The sequence below is a fragment of the Balaenoptera physalus genome (assembly GCF_965194825.1).
Source record: "Balaenoptera physalus genome assembly, chromosome: 14".
Classification (NCBI taxonomy): Eukaryota; Metazoa; Chordata; class Mammalia; order Artiodactyla; family Balaenopteridae; genus Balaenoptera; species Balaenoptera physalus.
The window spans coordinates 13,717,607-13,741,530 of record NC_138893.1 but is presented as its reverse complement, the minus strand read 5'-3'; the positions used below and the strand labels follow the sequence as shown (position 1 = coordinate 13,741,530).

Here is a 23,924-nt window from a genome sequence, read left to right as displayed (position 1 = left end):
CTGACTTATTTCACTCAGCATAATGCCCTTGAGATTCATCCATGTTGTTGCAAAAGACAAGATGTACTTCATTTTTATGGATGAATAATATTCACATATATATACATATATATGTATACACCACATTTTCTTTATCCATTTATCTCTCAATGGTCATTTAGGCTGCTTCCATATCTTGGTAATTTTAAGTAATGTTGCAATGAACATGGTGGTGCAGATATCTTTTCCACTTAGTGTTTTCATTTTCTTCAGGTAAATACCCAGAAGTGGAATTGCTGGCTCATATGGTAGTTCTATTTTTAATTTTTTGAGGAACCTCCATACTGTTTTTTACAGTGGCTGCACCAATTTATACTCCCATCAACATTGCACAACGGGTTCTCTTTTTACCATATCCTCACCAACACTTATTTCTTGTCTTTTTGATAATAGCCATTCTAACAGGTGTGAGGTGATATGGTGGTTTTGATTTACATTTCCCTGATGGTTAGTGATGTTGAGCACCTTTTCATGTACCTGTTGACCATCTGTATGTCTTCTTTGGGAAAATGTCTATTCAGATCCTCTGCCCACTTTTTCATTGAGTTGTTTGTTCTTTTTCTGTAATACATATAGTATACCAGATATATGATTTGCAAATATTTTCTCCCATTCTGTAGAATGCTTTTTATTTTGTTGATGGTTTCTTTTGCTGTACAGATCGTTTTCGTTTGTTGTAGTCCCACATGTTATTTTGCTTTTGTTGCCTTTGCTTTTGGTGTCAAATCCAAAAAATCATTGCCAAGACAGACGTCAAAGAGCTTCCCCCCCCCTATATTTTCTTCCAAGTGTTTTATGGTTTCAGGTCTTACATTCAAGTTTTTAATCCATTTTGAGCTGAGTTTTGGTGTGGGGTAACATAGTGGTCCAGTTTCATTCTTTTGTATGTGACTGTCTAGTTTTCCCAACACCATTTATTGAAGAGACTATCCTCTTCCCATTATATATTCTTGGCTCCTTTGTCATAAATTAATTGACCATATATGTGTAGATTTATTTCTAGGCTCTCTATTCTGTTCCCTTGATCTATGTGTCTTTTTTAATACCAATACCATACATTTGTGTGTTTTTTTCATCTTTTATATACATTTTCCCTGGTCCCATCTCTTTGTCAGGAGACATTCTTATTTAAATGTGTTGAGAGTTCTACCCACATCAAATGGGAAGTCCAGTTCCCTCCCCAGGGATCTGCAAAGCTCTGAGCAGGGGCAAAAAGATGGGGGACAGGGGCAGGGGGAGCACAGTTTTCATTCTTGGCCATCCCTGACTCTGAATTTCTGCTCCCATTGAACTAAGGATCTCACTCTTATCCTTGTTCTCTTTCTTCTGCTCCAAGAAGAACCTAGATTCAACACTCAGCTCTTTTTAAAGCTCTTTTTCTTCTGTCCCCCCTCAGGAGTCTTTTTACATTGCTCTGGCTACTCCATTTTGGGACATCCTTCACACAACCTCTTAAGGAACCTGAATTTTCTCACTACATAGCTTGATCCCTGGGCTCTGGGCTGACCTTCAGATATCCAACTGCTCACTATTATCTCTAAGGCAGTATACTCAGAGACTTTCTCTTGAGTAGCCCAGAACTGGACGAATTTGAAATTTCATTCTCTGCTATATACTAGTGCCTGAATATGGAAGGAAATATGTGATTTATATTCCTATTGATATGGTGTTTACACACTCTTCCCCCACCTTCAGAAGGCAAAAGTAGTCATAGTCTAAATTTTAAATAAGAATGTTTTTCCTCCATTACATTCCTTCTTATTAATATTTAGTCATTATTTTATTTTATTAAAAATTTTTTTCTCACTCAGCTCCATCTTTTTGTTTTTTAATTGCTCTTTATTATATCATACCATTTTCCCACAACTGACTCATCCCTTCTATTCTCTGCAAATTCAACTCCTACCCATTCTACAAAGATCATCTGAAATCCCATTACTTTCACAAAATGTGTGTATACAAAAGCATGTGTAAATAAACACCCAGCTAACCTTAGTGTAGTTTTTTACAGTTCACAAAGGACTTGCACATACAAATTCTCATATGATGCTCTATGAGACTATGGAGTAGATGTTGTTAAGACTTTCATTTTACATATAAGAAAATTCAATCTTTGTGCAACTGAGCAACTAACTCAAGGACATACAGTTAAATTGACTACAGTTTTGCATTTCAGGGAAAAGATTTTTTTTCCTTTTACCTTCTGACCCCCTTCACCCAAGGTCTGTTTTTTGGTTGTTGTGGTTTGCTACAGCTTTGTAATATAGTTTGAAATCAGGAAGTGTGATGTCTGCAGCATTGTTCTTCTTTCTCAGGATTGCTTTAGTTATTCAGGATCTTTTGTGGTTCCATACAAATTTTAGATTTGTTTTTTCTATTTCTGTGAAAAAATGCCGTTGGAATTTTGATAGACATTGCACTGAATCTGTAGATTGTTTGGGTCGTATGAGCATTTTGACAATATTAATTCTTCCAATCCATGAGCACAGAATATCTTACTAATTATTTGTTTCTTCTTCGATCTCTTTCATTAGTGTCTTATAGTTTTCAGTGTATAGGTCTTTCACCTCCTTGATTAAATTTATACTTAGGTATTTTATTCTTTTTGATGTAGTTTTAAATGGGATTTTTTTTTTCCTATAGTCCATGTTGCCCCATTAGAGAATCCTTGCACTTTAGAGATGGAAAGGGCTTTTTTTTTTTTTTATAAGCTATTTTAAATTATTTATTTATTTATTTATTTATATTTATGGCTGTGTTGGGTCTTCGTTTCTGTGCGAGGGCTTTCTCTAGTTGCGGTGAGCAGGGGCCACTCTTCATCGCGGTGTGCGGGCCTCTCACCATCGTGGCCTCTCTTGTTGCGGAGCACAGGCTCCAGACGCGCAGGCTCAGCAGTTGTGGCTCACGGGCCCAGTCACTCCGCGGCATGTGGGATCTTCCCGGACCAGGGCTCGAACCCGTGTCCCCCGCATTAGCAGGCAGATTCTCAACCACTGTGCCACCAGGGAAGCCCAATGGGATTGTTTTCTTAATTTCTCTTTCTGATAGTTTGTTGTTGGTATATAGAAACAAACTGATATGTATATTGATTTTGTATCCTGCAACTTTACTGAATTCATTTCTTAGTTCTAATAGTTATTTGGTGGAGTCTCAGGGTTTTCTGTATACATAATAAATACCATGTCATCTGCAAATAGAGAACTCTTCCTTTGTGATTTGGATTCCTTTTATTTCTTTTTCTTGCCTAATTGCTATTGCTAGGACTTCCAATGCTCTGCTGAAGGAAAGTGATGAGAGTGGGTATTCTTGTCTTGTTCCTGATCTTAGAAGAAAAGCTTTCAGCTTTTCACCATTGAATATGATGTTAGCTGTGGGCTTATCATATAAGCCTTTATTATACTGAGGTATGTTTCCCTCTCTACCCACTCTGTTGAGAGCTTTTATCATGAATGGATGTTGAATTTTGTCAAAAGCTTTTTCCGCATCTATTAATATGATTATATGATTTTTATCCTTCATTTTGTTAATATAGTGTATCACATTGATGAATAACGAACCATCCTTGCATCCCTGGAATAAATCCCACTTGATCATCATGTATGATCCTTTTAATGTATTGGTTTTTTTTTTTTTTTTTTTTTTTTTATTTATTTATGGCTGTGTTGGGTCTTCGTTTCTGTGCGAGGGCTTTCTCTAGTTGCGGCAAGCGGGGGCCACTCTTCATCGCGGTGCGCAGGCCTCTCACTATTGCGGCTTCTCTTGTTGCGGAGCGCAGGCTCAGTAATTGTGGCTCACGGGCCCAGTTGCTCTGTGGCATGTGGGATCTTCCCAGACCAGGGTTTGAACCCGTGTGCCCTGCATTTTCAGGCAGATTCTCAACCACTGCGCCACCAGGGAAGCCTCCTTTTAATGTATTGCTGAATTTGGTTTGCTAATATTTTGTTGAGGATTTTGCATCTATGTTGATCAGGGATATTGGCCTGTAATTTTTTTTTTCGTGAGGCATCCTTGTCTGGTTTTGGTTTGGCCTCATTAAATGAGTTTGGAAGTGTTCCTTCCTCTTGAATTTTTTGAAGAGTTTGAGAAGGATAGGTAATAAATCTTATTTAAATGTTTGGTGGAATTCTCCAGGGAAGCTGTCTGGTCCTAGACTTTTGTTTGTTGGGAGGTTTTTGGTTACTGATTCAATCTCCTTACAAGTAATCAGTCTGTTCAGATTTTCTATTTCTTCATGATTCAGTCATGGTAGGTTGTCTGTTTCTAGGAATTTGTCCATTTCTTCTAGTTGTCCAATTTGTTGGCATTTACTCATAGTAGTTTCCAATTTTATCCTTTTTATTTTTGGCTGAAGTATTATTATAAATCATACCTCAACTTCAATATGCATATCCAATAAGTACTTTAAATAAAATCATATCCATCATGCCATTATCACACTCACCAAAATTAAGAAAATCTCCTCATACTACCCATCATCCAGCAAATATTAAAATTTGTCTGGGGACTTCTCTGGTGGCGCAGTGGCTAAGAATCTGCCTGCCAATGCAGGGAACACAGGTTCATGCCCTGGTCCGGGAAGATCCCACATGCCGCGGAGCAGCTAAGCCCGTGCACCACAACTACTGAGCCTACGCTCTAGAGCCCACGAGCCACAACTACTGAGCCCACGTGCCACAACTCCTGAAGCCTGTGCGCCTAGAGCCCGTGCTCTGCAACAAGAGAAGCCACCGCAATGAAAAGCCTGCCTGCCGCAGTGAAGAATAGCCCCCGCTCACCGCAACTAGAGAAAGCCCACGCGCAGCGATGAAGACCCAACACAGCCAAACATAAATAAATAAGATAAATTAATTTAAAAAAAATTTGTCTGATTTTCTCACAGATCCTCTGTACAGTTGCTTTGTTTTATTTAAGATCTAAACAAAGTTCATACATTGCACCTGACTGTCATGTTTCTTAAGTCCCTTTTACTCAATTTTGCTAGTACCCTGCCATTCTTTTTCATACCATTAATTTACTGGAGAAATTATGTCACTTGTGTTGTAGAATATTTCCTGGATTTAGCTGATTGCTTCCGTATGATAGTCCTCTTATTTTTGTAGATAGACAGTTAGATCTAGAATTTTTATTAGATTCAGGCTCTATATTTTAGGTAAGAATACTTCATAGTGCTTGTTGTATGCTTCCTATTCCATCACATTTTGAGAAACATAATGTCTCATAGTTTCATTTTTCATGATGAAATATAGCTCATGGGTTTAAGTGATGTCAGCTTGATTCCAGCATTAGAACGTTTTTCATCAACTTTTCACCTGATTGTTTTAGCAACTGATGATTGTGACTAGATCCAACATTTCATTAGAGGTTGAAAAAAAAAGAATTTCTAATTCTGTCATTCCTTCTGAATTTACTAACTGAAATTCTACCATAGAGAACTTTTTTCATCCACTTTTTTGTTACCCTGACATACAATTTGTAGATGAAAGATAGGTTTTATTTATCAATTTTCAGAATATTGAGCTGGTGTCCTAGCACCTTCCAATTGTGACAGATGAGGACTTTTAAAATATTATTGTGAATGCACTGATTTCCATATATTTGACTTATTTTAATTATTATTTTTGATGATTAAATTGTCCCACTTTTGGCCAATGAGAAATTATTCAAGTTGTTTCATATGTATTTTAGATTTGTTCACATTAATCTTTGATATTTTTCTTGCTTTCTGGCACAAGATGGCCCAGACTCATATGTACATTCCCTGTCCCTGACCTAGAATCAGTCATTTTTTCCAAAGAGCCCTGGTTCCTTTTAGTCAGAAATGGTGGGAAGAGTGGGCATCTTTGTCTCGTTCCTGATTTTAGAGGAAAAGCTTCCAGTTTTTTACCATTTAGTATGATGTTAGCTGTGGGTTTGTCATAAATGGCCTTTATTATGTTGAGATATGTTCCCTCTCTACCAAATTTGCTGAGAGTTTTTAATCATGAGTGAGTATTGATTTTTTCAAATGCTTTTTCTGTGTCTGTTGAGATAATCGTGATTTTTTTTGTTCTTCATTTTGTTAATGTGGTGTATCACATTGATTGATTTGCAGATATTGAACCATCCATGCATCCCTAGAATAAATTCCAGTTGATCATGGTGTATGATACTTTTTATATACTGTTGAATTCTATTTGCTAATATTTTGTTAAGAATTTTTGCATCTATATTCATCAGGGATATTGGCCTGTAATTTTTTTTTTTTGGTAAGGTCTTTGTCTGTTTTTGGTATCAGAGTAATGGTGACCCTGTAGAATGAATTTGGGAGTATTCCCTTCTCTTCATTTTTTGGAATAGTTTGAGAAGGATAGGTTTTAACCCTTCTTCATATGTTTTGTAGAATTCCCCTGTGAATCTGTCTGGTCCTGGACTTTTGCTTGTTAGGAGTATTTTGATTACTGATTCAATTTCAATACTAGTAATTTGTCCGTTCAGATTATCTATTTCTTCCTCATTCAGTCTTGGAAGGTTTATGTTCCTGGGAATTTATCCATTTCTTCTAGGTTGTCCAGTTTGTTGGCATATAACCATTCATAGTATTCTATTATGATTGTATTTCTGTGATATTGCTTGTAATTTCTCCACTTTCATTTCTTATTTTGTTCATTTAGATCCTCTTTTTCTTAATGAAGCTGACTAAATCAATTTTGTTTATCTTTTCAAAAAAAAGTCTTGATTTCATTGATCTTTTCTATTGTTGTTTGGTCTCTGTTTTATTTCCTCTCTGATCTTTATTATTTCTTTCCTTCTGCTGACTTTGAGCTTTGTTTGTTCTTCTTTTTCTAATTCCTTTAAATGGTAGGTTAGGTTGCTTATTTGAGATTTTTCTTTCTTCTTGAAGTATGCCTCAATTGCTATAAACTTCCCTCTTAAAACTGCTTTTGCTGCATTCCATAGATTTTTTAAAGTTGTGCTTTTATTTTCAGTGGTCTTAAGGTTGTTTTCTGATTTCCTCCTTGATATCTTCATTGACCCATTGGTTTTTTTAGTAGCATGTGGTTTAGTCTCCACATGTTTGTGTTTTCCCATTTTTCTTACTGTAATTGATTTCTAGCTTCATACCATTGTGGAAGGAAAAGATTCTTGATATAATTTCTATCCTCTTAAATTTTTGAGCCTTGTTTTGTGGCCTAGCTTGTGATCTATCCTGGAGAACATTACATGTGCACTTGACAACAAAGTGTATTCTGCTGTTTTTGGATGGAATGTCTTGTAGATATCTATTAAGTCCAACTGGTCTAATGTGTCATTTAAGACCATGGTTTCCTTTTTGATTTTCTGTCTGGATGATCTGTCGATTAATGAAATGAGTTGTTAAAGTCCTCTACTATTATTGTATTATTGTTAATTTCTCCCTTTATGTCTGTTACTATTTGCTTTGTATATTTAGGTGCTCCTATATTAGGTTCCTATATGTTTATGAATGTTATTCCCTCTTCTTGTATCGATCCCTTTATCTTTATATAATGTCTTTCTTTGTCCTTTATTGTAGACTTGTTTTAAAGTCTACTTTGTCTGATATGAGTATTGCAACCCCAGATTTCATTTCCATTTGCATGGAACATCTTTTTCTATCTTCTCACTTTCAGTCTGGGTGTCTAGCTCTGAAGTGAGCCTCTTGTAGGTAGCATATAAATGAGTCTTGTTTTTTTTATCCAATCAGCCACCCTATGTCTTTTGATTGGAGCATTTAGTCCATTGACATTTAAAGTGATGATTGATAGGTATGTACGTACTGACATTTTGTTACTTGTTATCTGCTTGTTTTTCTAGTTCTTCTCTGTTCTTCGTGTTTTAGTCTCTTCCCTTGTGGTTTGATAATTTTCTTTTGTGTTATGTTTGTGCTCCTTTCTCTCCAGTTTTTATATATCCATTGTAGGTTTTTGATTTGTGCTTACCATGTAGTTCATATATGTTGACCTATAACTATATCTACTTGCTTTAAACTGATTTTAAGTTCAACAGATTCTAAAAGCTCTACATTTTTTACTCCCCTCCCCTATGTTTTGAGTTTTTGATGTATTTTACATCTTCATGTCTATCCCTTAACTATTTATTGTAGTTATAGTTGGTTTTATAATTTTTGTCTTTCAACTTTTGTACTAGCCATTTAAGTGGTTGAGCCATAACCTTTCTATATATTTGTCCTTACCAGTGGGATTTTTACCTTCCCATAATTTCTTGTTTCTTGTAGTAGTCTTTTCTTTTTCACTTAAAGATGACCCTTTAATGCTTCTTGTAAGGTTGGTTTAGTATTGATGAACTCCTTTAGTTTTTGCTTGTCTGAGAAGTTATTTATGTCTCCTTCAATTCTGAATGACAGTGTTAGGTTGAATATCCCAGGTTGCAGGTTTTTCCCTTTCAGTACTTTAAATATATCATGCCACTCCCTTCTGGCCTGCTAAGTTTCTGCTGAAAAATCAGCTGATAGATTTATGGGGATTCCCTTGTGTATAACTCTGTTTTTCTCTTCTTGCCTTTAGAATTCTCTCTTATCTTTAACTTTGCCATTTTAATTATGATATGTGTTGGTGTGGGTCTCTTTGAGTTCATCTGGTTTGGGATTCTCTGTGCTTCCTGTGCCTGGATATCAGTTTCCTTTTTCAGGTTTGGGAATTTTTCAGTCTTCATTTCATTTTCTACCCCCTTTTCTCTCCCTTCTCCTTCTAGGACTCCTATAGTGCAAATGTTAGTACACTTGATGTTATTTCAGATGTCCCTTAAAGTATTCTTATTTTTTTAAATTTATTTTTCTTTTCGCTATTCTGATTGGATGATTTCCATTATTCTATCTTTCAGATCGCTTATGAGTTCTTCTGTATCTCCTAACCTGTTGTTAATTTCCTCTAGTGTATTTTTTCATTTCAGTTATTGTATTCTTCAGCTCTGACTGGTTCTTTTTTATATTTTCTAGTTCTTTGTTAAAATTCTCACTGTGTTCATGTATTCTTTTCCCCAGTTCAATAGCATCCTTATTACTTTTGCTTTGAACTCTTTATCAGATAAATTATTTATCTCTGCTTCATTAAGGTTTTTTCAGGGTTTTTTAATTTCTTGTTCTTTTCTTTGAAACATATTTCTCTGTCTTCTCATTCTGTTTAACTTTCTCTGTCTGTATGAAATTAGGTGAAACAGTTACCTGTCTGGTCTTGAAGGTGTGCCCTTGTGTGTGAGTGTCCCTGTGCAGTTTGCACGTGTCCAGTGGCTTTGGTGGAAGAGCTGGATTTGAAGTGAGCAGGGCTGCCTATTTCCCAGCGGTGTGCTGGCAGTGTTTGCCACGTAGGCGGTAAGGCTGGGGTTGGAGAGGCTAAAGCCAGAACTACGTGCAAGCCAGGGCTTCTGCTGTGCGCACTGGTCATCACAGCCCTCTCAGATGTGAGGTCAGGAGCAGGTGCCCTGAGGGAGTTAGGTTTTTCCTGGGTGTGATGGTAGTCTCCACCTTGATTTGGGATGCGGCTGAGGCCTGAGGGCTTAGGGCTGCACTTCTGTGCTGGTTTCACTTTTTCCCTAGTGTGCAAGCCTTGGTTAGAGGCTGGGTTGGGGCCTGAGAAATTGCTGCCTCACCACTGAGCTGGCCCCATCCTCTCGCAAGTGTGCACAGGGAAGGGAGCTTTGGAGAAGGTGGTCTCTGCCTGGGAGCTACTTTCACTCCCTCCCAAGTGTGTGCACCAAAGCACATGCTGGCAATGGCTGCCTCAGCCCTGGCCAGAGGCATGGGCGGGGTCTGAGTTGGCTCTGCTCCCTCCAAGAATACACATTCTCATTGGAAACAGCAACCTCCGCCTTCGCCTTCGTGGGGAGCAATGCCAGAGCAAGAGGGGCTGGAGCAGGAGCCTGGTGTGAGCTGTGGGGTGTGCACTGGGGTGGCTCTGGCAGGCAGGCCAGAGCCCCAGGCAGTTTCCAATCTGCTGCCTCCGTGCTGTGCGCGTGTTCAGGAGGCTTGGTTTCTTACAGCACTCCGGTAAGCCCCACTGTCTTTCAAACCCACTAAGGGAGCTTGTCTTCCTGGTGTCAGACCACAGGGCTGGGGTGTGGCTCAAACCCCTTGCTCCCCAGGGCAGGGATCCCTGAGCCTGTGATATCCTCCTCTTCTAGGGGTGTGGGTCCCAACCAGATCACTTCTTCTCCATTCCTGCCACACTCCGTGTGGCTCTTTCTTTACAGCGTTGGTTGTAGAAGAGCTGTCTGGTGGTCCCCAGGTCAATTTCAGTGAGGGTCAGTCTATATGTAATAGTAGTTTTGATGTTTTCATGAGGGGAGGGGAGCCCAGCGTCCTTCTACTCTGCCATCTTGATCTCTGCATCTCACTCTTTCTTTTTTTTTCAACATGTTCAAATATTTTGTTTCAAACTTCCTTTTTTTATTTCAAAAATAACATAGATGTTTATTCTATAATTTATTTCTTAAGAAGCCATTTTATTGACTATTATTAATTCATAAAAAGCTGTACATGTTTAATGTTTACAAAAGATATCTTTGAATATAAGTATACATCCATGAATACATCACCAGTCTATGCCATAAAAAGTCCATCTCCAGAAGTTTCCTCCTGCCCTAATTATTTATTACTGTTATATTTTGTGATAAGAACACTTAAGATCTACCCTCTTAGCAAATTTTTAATTATACAATACAGTGTTGTTAACTACAGTCACTATGCTATACAGTCGATCTCTAGGTCTTATTCATTTTGTATAACTGAAACTTTGTACCCTTTGACTAATACCTCCCTGTTTCCCCCTCCCCTGAACCCCTGGCAACCACCATTCTACTCTCTGCTTCTATGAGTTTAACTATTTTAGATACTTCATATAAGTGATATCATGTAGTATTTGTCCTTCTGTGTCTGGCTTATTTCAGTTGGCATAATGTCCTCCAGGTTCATCTATGTTGTTGCAAAAGGCAGGATTTCCTTCTTTCCTTAAGGCTGAATAATATTGTATGCTTATATCACATTTTCTTTATCCATTCATCCATCCATGCATATTTATTTTCATATCTCAGCTATCGTGACTAAAGTTGCAATGGACATGGGAGTCCCGATATCTCTTCAAGATTCTGATTTCAATTCTTTTGGATATATACCCAGAAGTGGGATTGCTGGATCTATTTTAATTTTTTTGAGGAACCTCCATAATGTTTTCCATAGTGGTAGCACCATTTTTCATTCCCACCAACACTGTACAAGGATTATAATTTCTTCACATCCTTGACAACACTTGTTATTTTTTGTTTTTGCTTTGTTTTGTTTTTTTATAATATCCATCCTAACAGGTTTGAGTTGATATCTCATTGTGGTTTTGATTTGCATATCCCTGATGATTAGTGATGTTGAGCACTTTTTCATGTACCTTTTGGTCATTTGTATGTCTTCATTGGAGAAATGTCCTTTCAAGTCCTTTGTCCATTTTTTGGGTTATTTGTTTATTTTGCTATTGAATTGTAGTTGCAGTAGGTCCTTTATGTAAGGATATTAGCACCTTAGATATATAGTTTGCAAATATTTTCTTCCATTCCATAGGCTGCCTTTTCACTGTTTCTGTTTCCTTTGCTGTGCAGAAGCTTTTTAGTGAGATGTAGTGCCACCTGTCTATTTTTGCTTTTGATGCTTATCCTTTATGTGTCATATCCAAGAAATCATTGCCTAAACTAATATTATGACTTTCCCACTATGTTTCCTTCTAGGAGCTTTACAGTTTCAGGTCTTATGTTTAAATCTTTAATACATTTTGAGTTGATTTTTGTGTATGGCATAGATAAGGGTCCATCCTATTTCATTCTTTTGAATGTAAATATACAGTTTTTCTAACACCATTTGCCCCATAATGATAGCATATTCGTGTCGCTCAACCTAATTTGTCCCCCACAAAAGTATATTATTAACCATTTATGAATTGGCGTACCTTGTTCACCCTGTCTCCTTTCCTCACAGGAGTTACCTGGATGCTGTGTTTTTAGTTCCCATTCACTTTTTGAGCCCACTGGGATCTGATTTCTATCTCTATCGCTACCAAATTGGCAATGATGTTCTAGTTGTTAAATTTAAAAGGCATTTTTATTCCATTCTCAACGTTTTTTTTTTCTTTTATGACATTGACATTTTTGAAGAATATATGTCAGTTGTTTTACAGAATGTTCTTCAGTTTGGATTTGTCTTCCTCGTGATTAGAGCTAGATTCAGATTATACACTCTCTGGCTGAAATACTAAGGAAGTAATGTCGTGTCCTTTTCTGGATATCACATTTGGAGGTACATGGTGTCCATCTGTCCCTAACTGGTAATATTAATTTTGATCGTCTGGTCAAGGTATCGTCTTGTGTCTCCGCTATATAGTTACTGTTTTTCTCTATGGAATTAATAAGTAATCTGTGGGGAGACACTTTTTAAGACCTCATCAAACTAGATATAACATTCCTTAGCAATTCTTGCCTGAACCAAAATAGTGTTTATCCAACTCCACTACTCCCTTCACGCTAACGAGTGAGCATTTTACTGTGAGGAAGAGCCTTCCTTCCTTTCTTTAATCATCAATATAGACTCCTGGATCCTATTTAATTCAGTGGTTTATAATCCATTGCATCCTTATTTATTTTTGTGCTCAAAGTGTCCCAGACATGGATAGTGGGAGTTCCTTCAAGACTTCTGTGTCTTTTTTTCCGTGCTACATATATTTTGTTTGTTGGAGCACTTCTGGTTCAACAAGATGTTCCAGGCTCAACTTATACCTTCCCTGCCTCAACCCTGGGATCAGTCCTTTATTCAGTGAGCCCTGCATCCTTTTAGTGAGTAATGGTATCTGGAAACCAAGATCTAGATTATAAGTGTGCTTATTGCAACTAGGATATCATTGGTTCTAGAGCCTTTCAGCCTACAGAGCTAAGTAATCATGAGTTCATACTGATACCTCCAATTCCAGTTCAATACCACAAGGTTCTTCCTTGCCTTCCCCTGTTCTTTATTTGTATCTCCCTTCGTCTGTAGTGTGAACTATGGCTACAGACACTAACACAATTTGCTACAAGTAAAATAGTTTCATAATTACCACACACATACTGCTACCACTACTACAAAACAAAAACAAATATTGAGTTCAAGATTGGTCTGAAGTTCTTTTTTTCTCCTAGATTGAGAATATATAGTCAAAGTACTATGTTCAAAAGTAATTGATTTAGTTTTCGTTTTTATTGCCTTCAGTGCTGTAGTGTTATGAATTTGCAGTCCAGCTAGGGTTGTTTGGTTGTGTTTGAGTTCAGTGTTAGGGCATTCACCCTTCCTTACTGATTTAATTTTTTAGATATGTAAAACATTAACATGATTTCAAAGGGAAACTATTAAAAAAGTTACATTCAGAGAAGTATCTATCCCTAATCCTTCCATATTGATTTAATTTTTTAGATATGTAAAACATTAACATGATTTCAAAGGGAAACTATTAAAAAAGTTACATTCAGAGAAGTATCTATCCCTATTCCTTCCATCCATCCACTTCACCTCCTTGCCTCTGTGAGTAACCAGTCTTATTATTTTCTGGTTTATCCATCCTGTATTTTTCTTTATTGAAATATAATTGACATATAACATCATGTAAGTTTGAGGCATGCACCGTGTTAATATGATACATTTATATATTACAATATGATTAGTGGTCCTGATACCTTTGTCATGTCACAGAACTTTCTTTTTTATGTTGAGGACAACTAAGATGCAGTCTTAACTTTGAAGTTTATAATACAGTATTGTTGACTATAATCAATCTGTTGTGCATTAGAGCTACAGAACTTATTTATTTGCTAGTTGAAAGTTCATACCCATAGACATTTCTCCAATTTCCCCATCCCCAGCCCCTGGAAACCACCATTCTACTCTCTGTTTTTACGAGTTCAGCTTTTTTAGATTCCACATATAAGTGAGATCATACAGTATTTGTCTTTCTCTGACTTATCTCACTTAGCATAATGCCCTTAAGGTCCATCCATGTTGTTGCAAATGACAGGATTTTTTCCTTTCTCTTATCTGAATTTTCTATATATATATATATAACCCACAACTTCTTTATCTATTCATCGGTTGACAAACAGGTTGTTCTCATGTCTTGGCTGCTGGGAATAATGCTGCAATGAACATGGGTATGCAGATATCCTTGAGATACTGATTTCAATTCCTTCAAATATATACTCAGAAGTGGGATTGCTGGATCCTATGGTAGTTCAATTTAAATTTTTTGAGGAACTGCCATACTGTTTTCCATAATGGCTGTACCAATTTACATTTCCACCATTAGTGTATAAGGATTCCCTTTTCTGCACATCCTCGCCAACATTTGTTATCTCATGTCTTTTTGATAAAAGCCATCCTAACAGGTGTGAGGTAATATCTCACTGTGGTTTTGATTTGCATTTCCCTGATGATTAATGATATTGAGCAACTTTTCATATACCTATTGGCCATTTGTATGTCTACTTTGAAAAACCTATTCAGGTCCTTTGCTCAATATATAATTGGATTGTTCACTTTTTTTGCTATTGAGTTGTGTGAGTTCTTTACATGTTTTGGCTATTAGTTTTGTATCATGTATGTGGTTTTTGAATATTTTCTCCCATTCTGTAGATTGCCTTTTCAATTTACTGACTGTTTCCTTTGCTGTGCAGAAGCTCTATAGTTTAGTGTAGTCCCACTTGTTTATTTTAGTTTGTGTTGCTTGTGCTTTTGGTGACTTATCCAAGAAATCATTGCCTAGACCCATGTCAAGGATCTTTTCCCCTATGTTTTCTTCTAAAAGTTTTATGGTTTCAGGGCTTACATTTGATTTCAGGTTAATTTTTGTGAGTGGTGAAATATAGGTGTCCAGTTTCATTCTTCTGCATGACAATATCCAATATTCCCAACATCATTTATTAAAGAGACTGCCCTTGTCCCATTGTGTGCTCTTGACACCCTTCTCAAAAATTAGTTGACCATATATTTACAGGTTTATTTCTAAACTATATTCTGTTCCACTGTTCTGTGTGTCTGTTTTTATGCCAGGACCATATGGTTTTGATTACTTTAGCTTTGTAATATAGCTTGAAATCAGGTATTGTGATGGCTCCAGTGTTGTTTGTCTTTCTCTAGATTGCTTCAGCTATTTGGAGTCTTTTGTGGTTCCATGCAAATATTAGAATTGTTTTTTCTATTTTTGTGAAAATATGCCATTGGAGTTTTGATTGGGATTACACTGAATCTGTGGGTCATTTTTGGTAGTATGGACATTTTCACCACATTAATTCTTCCAAGAACATGGAATATCTTTCTATTTATTTGTATCTCCTTCAACCTCTTTCTTCAGTGTCTTATAGTTTTCAGTCTAAAGGTCTTACACCTCCTTGGTTAAATTTATTCCTAAGTATTTTATTGTTTTCAATGCTATTGTAAATGGGATTGCTTTCTTAACTTCTCTTTCAAATAGTCTGTTGTTAGTTTATAGAAATGCAACTGATTTATGTGTGTTGATTTTGCATCCTGCAACTTTACTGAATTCATTTATTAGTTCTAACTATGTTTTGTTGGATCTTTAGGGTTTTCTATGTATTAGATCATGTCATCTGTGAACACAGATAATTTAATTTTTCCTTTCTGCTATGGATGCCCTTTATTGTTTTTTTTCCTTGCCTAATTGCTCTGGCTAGGACTTCCAGTACTATGTCAAACAGAAATGGTGAGGGTGGGCATTCCTGTCTTGTTCCTGACCTTAGAAGAAAGGATTTAAAATTCTCACCATTGAGTATGATGTTAGCTGTGGTCTTGCCATATTGGCCTTTATTATGCTGAGCATTTTTATTATGAAAGGATGTTGTATTTTGTCAAATGCTTTCTCATCTATTGGGATGATTATATGATTTTAATATTTCATTTCATTCATACTATTAATGTGGTGTATCACATTTATTGATTTTCATATGTTGAACCATCCTTGCATCTCAGGGATAAATCCCACTTTCTCATGGTGAATGATCCTTTTAATGTGCTATTAAATTTGATTTGCTAATATTTTGTTAGGCATTTTAACATCTGTCTTCATCAGGGATATAGGTTTGTAATTTTCTTTTCTTGTAGTGTTTTTGTCTGGCTTTGGTGTCAGGGTATTGCTGGCCACATAAGATAAATTTGGAAGTGTTCCCTCTTCAATTTTTTGGAAGAGTTTGAGAAAGACTGGTGTTAATTCTTCTTTAAATGTTTGGTGGAATTCACCTGTGAAACCATCTGGTCCTGAGCTTTTCTTTCTTGGGAGGTTTTTGATTATTGATTCAATCTCCATGCCCCTTAGTTGTCTGTTCAGGTTTTCTATTTCTTTATGATTTGGTCTTGGTAGGTTTTCTGTTTCTAGAAATTCATCCATTTCTTCTAGGTTATCGAGTTTGTTGGCATATGTTTATTCATAGTAGTCTCTCATAATTGTTTGCATTTTTGTAGTATCAGTTGTAATGTCTCCTATATTTCTTTATAAGCAGATTTGTGTATGTTTTCTTATTTCCTCTTCTCTTATACACAAGATAGCGTATTGCATGTACTGTTCTGCATTTTACTTATTTTACTTAATGTATCCTGGAAACCACCACATGTCTTGTCCTAGAGTTCTTCCTCATTTTTATTACAACTGCATGGGTCTCCATGATGTGAATATATCATAGTTTATTTAACCAGACTCCTATGTTTGAACATTTAGCTAATTTCCTAATATTGATCATTTGTATTTTCTGTCTTTTTCCCCTCTAATCCATGTAGCTAAAAATTTCTTTTGTGTTATTTTTTTTTTAGGTATAATTGATATACAATAGTATATAAGTTTCAGGACTTGTCAGTTTTGTTTCTCTTAGAAAAGCAATTTTGTTTTCATTGATTTTCTTTATTGTTGTCTGTTCTATTGATTTTGGCTATTATGTGAATAATTTCCTTTTTCAATTCACTCTGGATTTAATTTGCTGTCTTTTTCTGTTTGTTAAGGTAGAAACTTGAGTCAATGATTTTAGACCTTTCTTCTTTTCTAAGCACTTTGGACATCTGACTTTTAAAAAACAGGAACAGGATTTAAAATTATACAAAATGAGCTGCATATGTAATAGTGACATGGAGTTATTGAGAAAATACTGGTTTTAGTTGTTTCCAGGTAAAGCAGTCTCTAGTAACATGTCAACCAAGAAAATATATGCAATTGCTAGCTAGCCTTAGATATACTACACTTCATACACTTAAAGGTATAAATTCCTTGTAAACATTACATTAGCTGCAATCCATATGTGTTAATATGTTGTGTTTTATTTTCATTCAGTAAAATATGTTTTGCACTAATATCTCTTGTGATTTCTTCTTTGACCTATGGCTTATTTAGAAATGTGTTACTTAATTTTCAAATATTTGGAATTTCCAGATGTCTTTCTTCCATTGAATTCTAATTTAGTCCATTTTGATCAGAGAACATATTCTCTATGATTTCAATCCTCTGTCAATTTTGGAGGCTTATTTTATGACCCAGCCTATGGTTTATTCTGGTGAATGGTCTTTGTATGCTTAAAAAGAATGTATTTTCTGCTGTTGCTGAGTCAAGTGTTCTACAGATGTCAGTTAGGTCAAGTTGGTTGATAATGTTTAAATCTTCTGTATTCTTACTTATTTTCTGTGTACTATCAGTTGTTGAGAAAGGATGTTGAAATCTCCTGCTATAGTTATGGGTTTTTCTTGTTCTCTCTGTTCTGTGAGGTTTTGCTTTTTTATATTTTAATGCTCTGTTAAATACACAATTGAAATTGTATGCCTTCTTACTGAATTGATCTTTTTATCATTAGGAAATGTCCCCCTTTATTCCTGCTAATTATACCTTTCCCAAAGCTTACTTTGATATTAATATAGCCACTTTATCTTACAATTAGTGTTTGTATGGTATATTATTTTCATTCTTTTACTTACGTCTCTATGTTTTAAGCACATTTCTTGGAGATAGTATATAGTTGGATCTTGCTTTTATATTCAATCTGGTAGTCTCTACCATTTAGCTGAAATATATAGACTATGGGTCAGCAAACATTTTCCATCAACAACCAGATAGTAAACTGGTCTCTGTCACAGCTACTCAAATCTGCTATTGTAATGTGAGAGCAGGTATAGAAAATACATAAACATATGCACATGGCCGTCTTATTTACAGGAGGCTTCTTCTGCTTCTGCTTGTTCTGTTTCTCTTCTTGATTTCCTGCTCTTGCTTCTGCTTCCCCTCCTCCTCCACCTTCTTTCTCCTTCTCTTCCTTACCCTCTTCTGCCCCTTCACTTTCTCTCTCCTGTTCTTCTTTGGTAGAGTGGTGTTTTTCTGCCATAATTTTCCTTAAGCACAATGAACTTGCATATACTTCTTTAGTACAAGTCTGGCTGGCCAAAAAATAATGATAATAATTCTCCCACCATTTGTTTGCCTGAAAAATCTTTATTTTGCCTTTATTTTGAGAATTATTTTTGGACTTTCCTGGTGGTCCAGTGGTTAAGACTCCATGCTCCCAACGCAGGGGGCCCGGGTTCGATCCCTGGTCGGGTAACTAGATCCCACATACCGCAACTAAGACCTGGTGCAGCCAAATAAAAAAATAAATATTAAAAAAAAAAGAGAAAAATATGTTTGCTGGATATAGAACTCTAAGTTGAGGGGTTTTCTTCTAGCCAAACAAAGTTGTCCTTCCATTGTGTTCTGGCTCTACTGTTTCTGAAAATTGTCTTTGGTATTTATTACCTTTGGTCCACTTCTAACGTGTTTTATTTTCTGAATGCTTTTAAACGTTTCTCTTTTTCACTAGTTTTCAGTGATTTGACAGTAACATGACTTGGTGTTGTCTTCTTTGTTTTAATTCTGATTAACTTCATTGAGCTTCCTGGATGTGTATGTTTATAGTTTTCATCAAGTCAGAAAACATTCTACCTATTGTTTCTTCAAAGAGTTTTCTGCCCCCACTTTCCTGAGATTCAAATTATACATATATTAGACAACTTAATATTGTCCCATAGATCACTGAAGTGAAGTTCTTTTGTTTTTTCCCCCTCAGTCTTTTTGTCCCCTCTGTGCTTTCACTTGAAAGCATTTCTTTTGCTGTATCTTTAGGCACATGATCTTTTTTTTTTTTTCCAGTGTCTAGTCTTCTGATAATCCCATCCAGTGATTTTTTTCATTTTGGTTACATCATCTTTTTCAGGTCTGGAATTTCCATTTGGCCTTTTCTTTCTATATCTTCTATTTCTCCCCTCAGTACATCTGTATTTTTCTTTACCTCCTTGAGTGTTTTCATAAAAGGTGTTTTAAAGGATTTGTCTGCTCATAGAAAACAAACTTATGGTTACCAAAGGGGAAAGGGGAGGGGGGATAAATAAGGAGTTTGGGATTACATATACACACTACTATATATAAAATAGATAACCAACAAGGACCTACTGTATAAATAAATATTGACCTACTCAATATTTTGTAATGACCTATAAGGGAAAAGACTCTGAAAAAGAATATATATATTCTGCTGTACATCTGGAACTAACACAACATTGTAAATCAACTATACTTCAATAAAATAAAAAAATAAATAAAGGATTTCTCTGCTAATTCCACACCGTTTCTGGGTCTGTTGCAAGTGGATTAATTTTTCTTTGTTTATGGATTACATTTCTCTGCTTCTTTGCAGGTTTAGTAATTAAAAAATTTTTTTTATTGAAGTATAGTTTGTTTACAGTGTTGTGTTAGTTTCTAGTGTACAGTAACTTTTAATTGCATTTTAAACATTGGGAATATTTCATTGTTGATTTTTCTAAGTTATACCTCAGAGTTCATCATAACAGGTCATTTTTCCCATGTATGTGGTGAGCCCTTTCAGTATTTATATTAACGTTTTCTCACTTTTGGAAAGTTTTTTTTTTTTAAACACTAGTTTTATTCCCTTGTTTCATTTCTTTTCTTCAGAGATTCCAGTTATGTGTATGTTGATTTTGTGTGTGTCTGTTTTCCATTCCCATCATATTCTCTCTAATCCCTTTTAAAATATCTTTATCTCAGTTTCATCCCCTTGTTGTTTTACTCACTTTCTTCATTGTTTATTATTAGGTCTTTATTTGAATTCCTTCTTCCTTGGGCACTTTGTAGTCCTTCATTTTTTAGACCTTATGCTTTTTTCTTCAATTACTTTGCTGAGTTCGATCAATTCTTGTTGCATTTCTTACTGTTTTTTGTTTTGTTTTATTTGTTTTTTTGTGGCAGGAGGTCCATATTTCTTCTTAGTATTTGAATTTATGATTCTAAGTGGTGTTTTACAAAATTATCTTTACATGCTTATTTGAGAATATATAATTCATAGAATTTTGTGTCACAGTATACTACTTGGTGGGTGGTTTGGGGGAGAGAGTTTTCATCAGCTAAAAGTATGATTCTTGGTTTGTTTGTTTTGTTTTTGTGTTCTTATAGTTGCTTTGTATGGAGTTGTTTTAATTTTTTGCTATTCCTGGGCATTTAACACATAATATGAATGCCCAATTCAGCCAGGATATAGACATACAGTTTCTTTTAAATAAATGAGTTTACGGTAGTGTTGGAGAGTGAAAGTGTTGGTGTGTCCTATTGTTTAGGATCCTTGATTTAACTTTCTCTTTTCCCCTCGCTGTGGTGTCTCCAGGACGCCCCACCCCCTCTCTGTTCACTGACACCCCGCAGGACAAGTCCTGATTGGAGGCAGCTGCTTCCAGCCCCATCACCTTCAAGCGTCTTCCATGTATCCAGGACTATGAACGATCACCTCCCAGACCTGAGTGCTAACACTCAATGTGGAACGTTTTCTTCCTGGGGTGATTTTGGTCAATGCTTTAAGTCCTTTGCTCCCCTCTTTTCTTTTAAATGGAGTTGTTTAAGCCACTGTCCCCCTACTCTTAGCCTCCATAGGCTTGTAGGAGCAGGAGTTCTATTGGAATTTGGTATTTATTTCTCTTCTTACAGGTAATTTGATGTTTGAGTTGTTCCCTGTCTCCTACTTATGCTGCAGGCTGGGTAATGTATGGTTTTATTTGCATTTTGTTGATTTTATGGATTTGGGGGAGGCTGTGTAGACAGATTCTGATTCGGGCATCTGACATTATGTTCTAGACCTGGATGCTCTATTTGGAATCGCGTCTCTAGTACCAAAATATGGTGACTTGTGAGCATATGGGCCAGAGGAGCTTTGAGCAGGAATCAACATTGTAGTATGTATCAGGCGTCAGCAGACCTTTTCTGTAAAGGCCCAGATATTAAATATTTTAGGCTTTGGGGGGCCATACTCTTTCTGTGGGCCACTAACTCTACTGTTGTAGCACAAAACAGCAAAAGACAAGTAACTAAATGAATGTGGCTGTGTTCCTATAAACTGTATCACAAAAACGGACAGTGGGTCAGGTTTGACCCTCAGGCCATAATTTGCCAACCTCCAGCATATAGCAACCCAAACGAAATGGCTTCAAAGCAGATAAAACAAATTACAAATGTTATGACACTTGGTTCTGTAGAAAACTTAGAGACTCTATCACTAACATTTAATTTCTCTGGAGTTTCTTATTAAATACAAAAATATTAGCTTGTATCCTCCATGAAATACGCAAAAGGATAGAGATCGATCTTAAAATTTTACAGTGCAACAAGTGTGACCATAGAAGATATTTAATGATGGGAAAATGTTTACAACACATTGTTATATAATAACACATTTCAGCATTCAATTAATACTTGTTGAATGAGTAATTCTTTTTTTAAAAAATAAATTTATTTATTTATTTATTTTTGGCTTCATTGGGTTTGGTTGCTGCGTGTGGGCTTTCTCTAGTTGCGGCGAGCGTGGGCTACTCTTTGTTGCGGTGCGTGGACTTCTCATTGCGGTGGCTTCTCTTGTTGTGGAGCACGAGCTCTAGGCACGTGGGCTTCAGTAGCTGTGGCTTGCGGGCTCTAGAGTGCAGGCTCAGTAGTTGTGGCACATGGGCTTAGTTGCTCCGCGGCATGTGGGATCTTCCCAGACCAGGGATCGAACCCGTGTCCCCTTCTTTGGCAGGTGACTCTTAACCACTGCACCACCAGGGAAGTCCTGAATGAGTAATTCTTTTTTTTTTTAATTATTTATTTTTGCCTGCGTTGGGTCTTCGTTGCTGCACGCGGGCTTTCTCTAGTTGCGGCGAGTGGGGGTTACTCTTCATTGTGGTGCAGGGGCTTCTCACTGCGGTGGCTTCTCTTGCTGTGGAGCCTGGGCTGTAGGCACGTGGGCTTCAGTAGTTGTAGCATGTGGGCTCAGTAGTTGTGGCTTGCGGGCTCTAGAGCACAGACCCAGTAATTGTGGCACACGGGCTTAGTTGTTCCGCGGCATGTGGGATCTTCCCGGACCAAGGCTCGAACCCATGTCCCCTGCATTGGCAAGCAGATGCTTAACCACTGCACCACCAGGGAAGTCCCCCGAATGAGTAATTCGTAAAAGCTAAGTATAAAACAGTACTGCAATGGGATGTTTACCAAAATGTTAACAGTGACTACCTTTAAATGGTATGACATGTAGAGTTTTCTCCTTCTTTAATCTTTTCTTATTCTGCAGTGATTCTACAATAACTGTGTAAAACATTTGTTAAATACATTTGTTTTGATCTAAAAGAACCAAGCAATAATATAATCGTTTGTTTGTAATAGAATAACTGTGTTCAAATAATAAAAGGATTAAAGGACTTAAAAACAAAAGATGTTAGTAGGTGGTCACAGAAGAAAATTGACAAAGTTACTGGAAGCAATCTGTTGCACTGGGAGAAGGATGGATTTTGGAGAAAGAACCTAATTCAAATTCAAACTCCCTTAATATGTATGTGAGATTTGAAAGTGAGACACCTTCCTGAGTCTCAGTTTGCCCATCTGTAAAGAGCAAATACTACCTGCCTTAATCTTGTTGTAAAAGTTAAAAGAGACAATTTACACAGCTAGTTAAAAGGGCTCTGTAGAGCACGTTTACACTCCACTACCTTTCCAAACTAATTCCTTAGAGCCACCTTCAAAAATTTGTTTTGAGTTGAGTTTTTGACCCATTTTATCTTTTCTTCTATAATCATGTGTAGTCTTTCTCTACATTTTATTCCATGAGTAATTATATATAATCTCAGGGCCATACATTGAAAGAATACCAAGTGGGCTTCCCTGGTGGCGCAGTGGTTGAGAATGTTCGAGCCCTGGTCTGGGAGGATCCCACGTGCCACGGAGCAACTGGGTCCGTGCGCCACAACTACTGAGCCTGCGTGTCTGGAGCCTGTGCTCCGCAACAAGAGAGGCCGTGACAGTGAGAGGCCCGCGCACCGCGATGAAGAGTGGCCCCAGCTCGCCGCAACTGGAGAAAGCCCTCGCACAGAAATGAAGACCCAACACAGACGAAAATAAATAGATTAATTAATTTAAAAAAAAAAAAAGAATACCAAGTGAAATCCAGCACCCTTCTGGAAACTGCTACCCACATACTTTCTACAATCACCATTCTGTGTACGTAATAGAAGGGTGTAGTCTTGTGTATTGGAATTTTTTTCACAGAAATGATATTATACTCTTATGTATCCATCTGCAAATTGCTTTTTCACTAGACCCTTTCTTTTCTTTTGCTGTCAGAACCACTGGGACCTTGCAGAATGTCCATCACAATTTCTTTTCTGTTGATCAAGTTTTGCTTATGCATGGCAGTTCCAAAAAATGTAAGAAGGCATCTTTTGCAAACAATGGCCTCTAAAAATATTTCTCAGCACTTGACTCCCGATTGAGTCAATGTTACTATGTAAAGGGAGCTTTCGTTATCGTAATGCCTATGTCAGA

At 36.7% G+C, this 23,924-nt stretch overlaps 2 protein-coding genes across 4 annotated transcripts in view; both read left to right on the top strand.

Moving 5' to 3' along the window:
• LOC309642077 (uncharacterized protein) overlaps positions 1-23,924 on the top strand; it is a gene marked incomplete at its 5' end in the record, with an annotated part of 32,649 nt that overhangs the window by 4,956 nt on the left and 3,769 nt on the right. The window lies entirely within an intron of this gene.
• Positions 9,937-23,924, top strand: part of TSNAX (translin associated factor X) — a 110,175-nt gene continuing 96,187 nt past the window's right edge. Inside the window, exons 1-2 of one of the 3 annotated variants that reach the window (XM_082423026.1) lie at positions 9,993-10,039; positions 21,066-21,116. In XM_082423026.1, the coding sequence (XP_082279152.1) occupies positions 21,074-21,116 (43 nt within the window). In that variant the 5' untranslated portion in view covers positions 9,993-10,039; positions 21,066-21,073. Of the gene's footprint in view, positions 10,040-21,065; positions 21,117-23,924 lie in introns of those variants that run through there. The other 2 variants (XM_082423030.1, XM_082423027.1) reach the window with 2 other exon arrangements.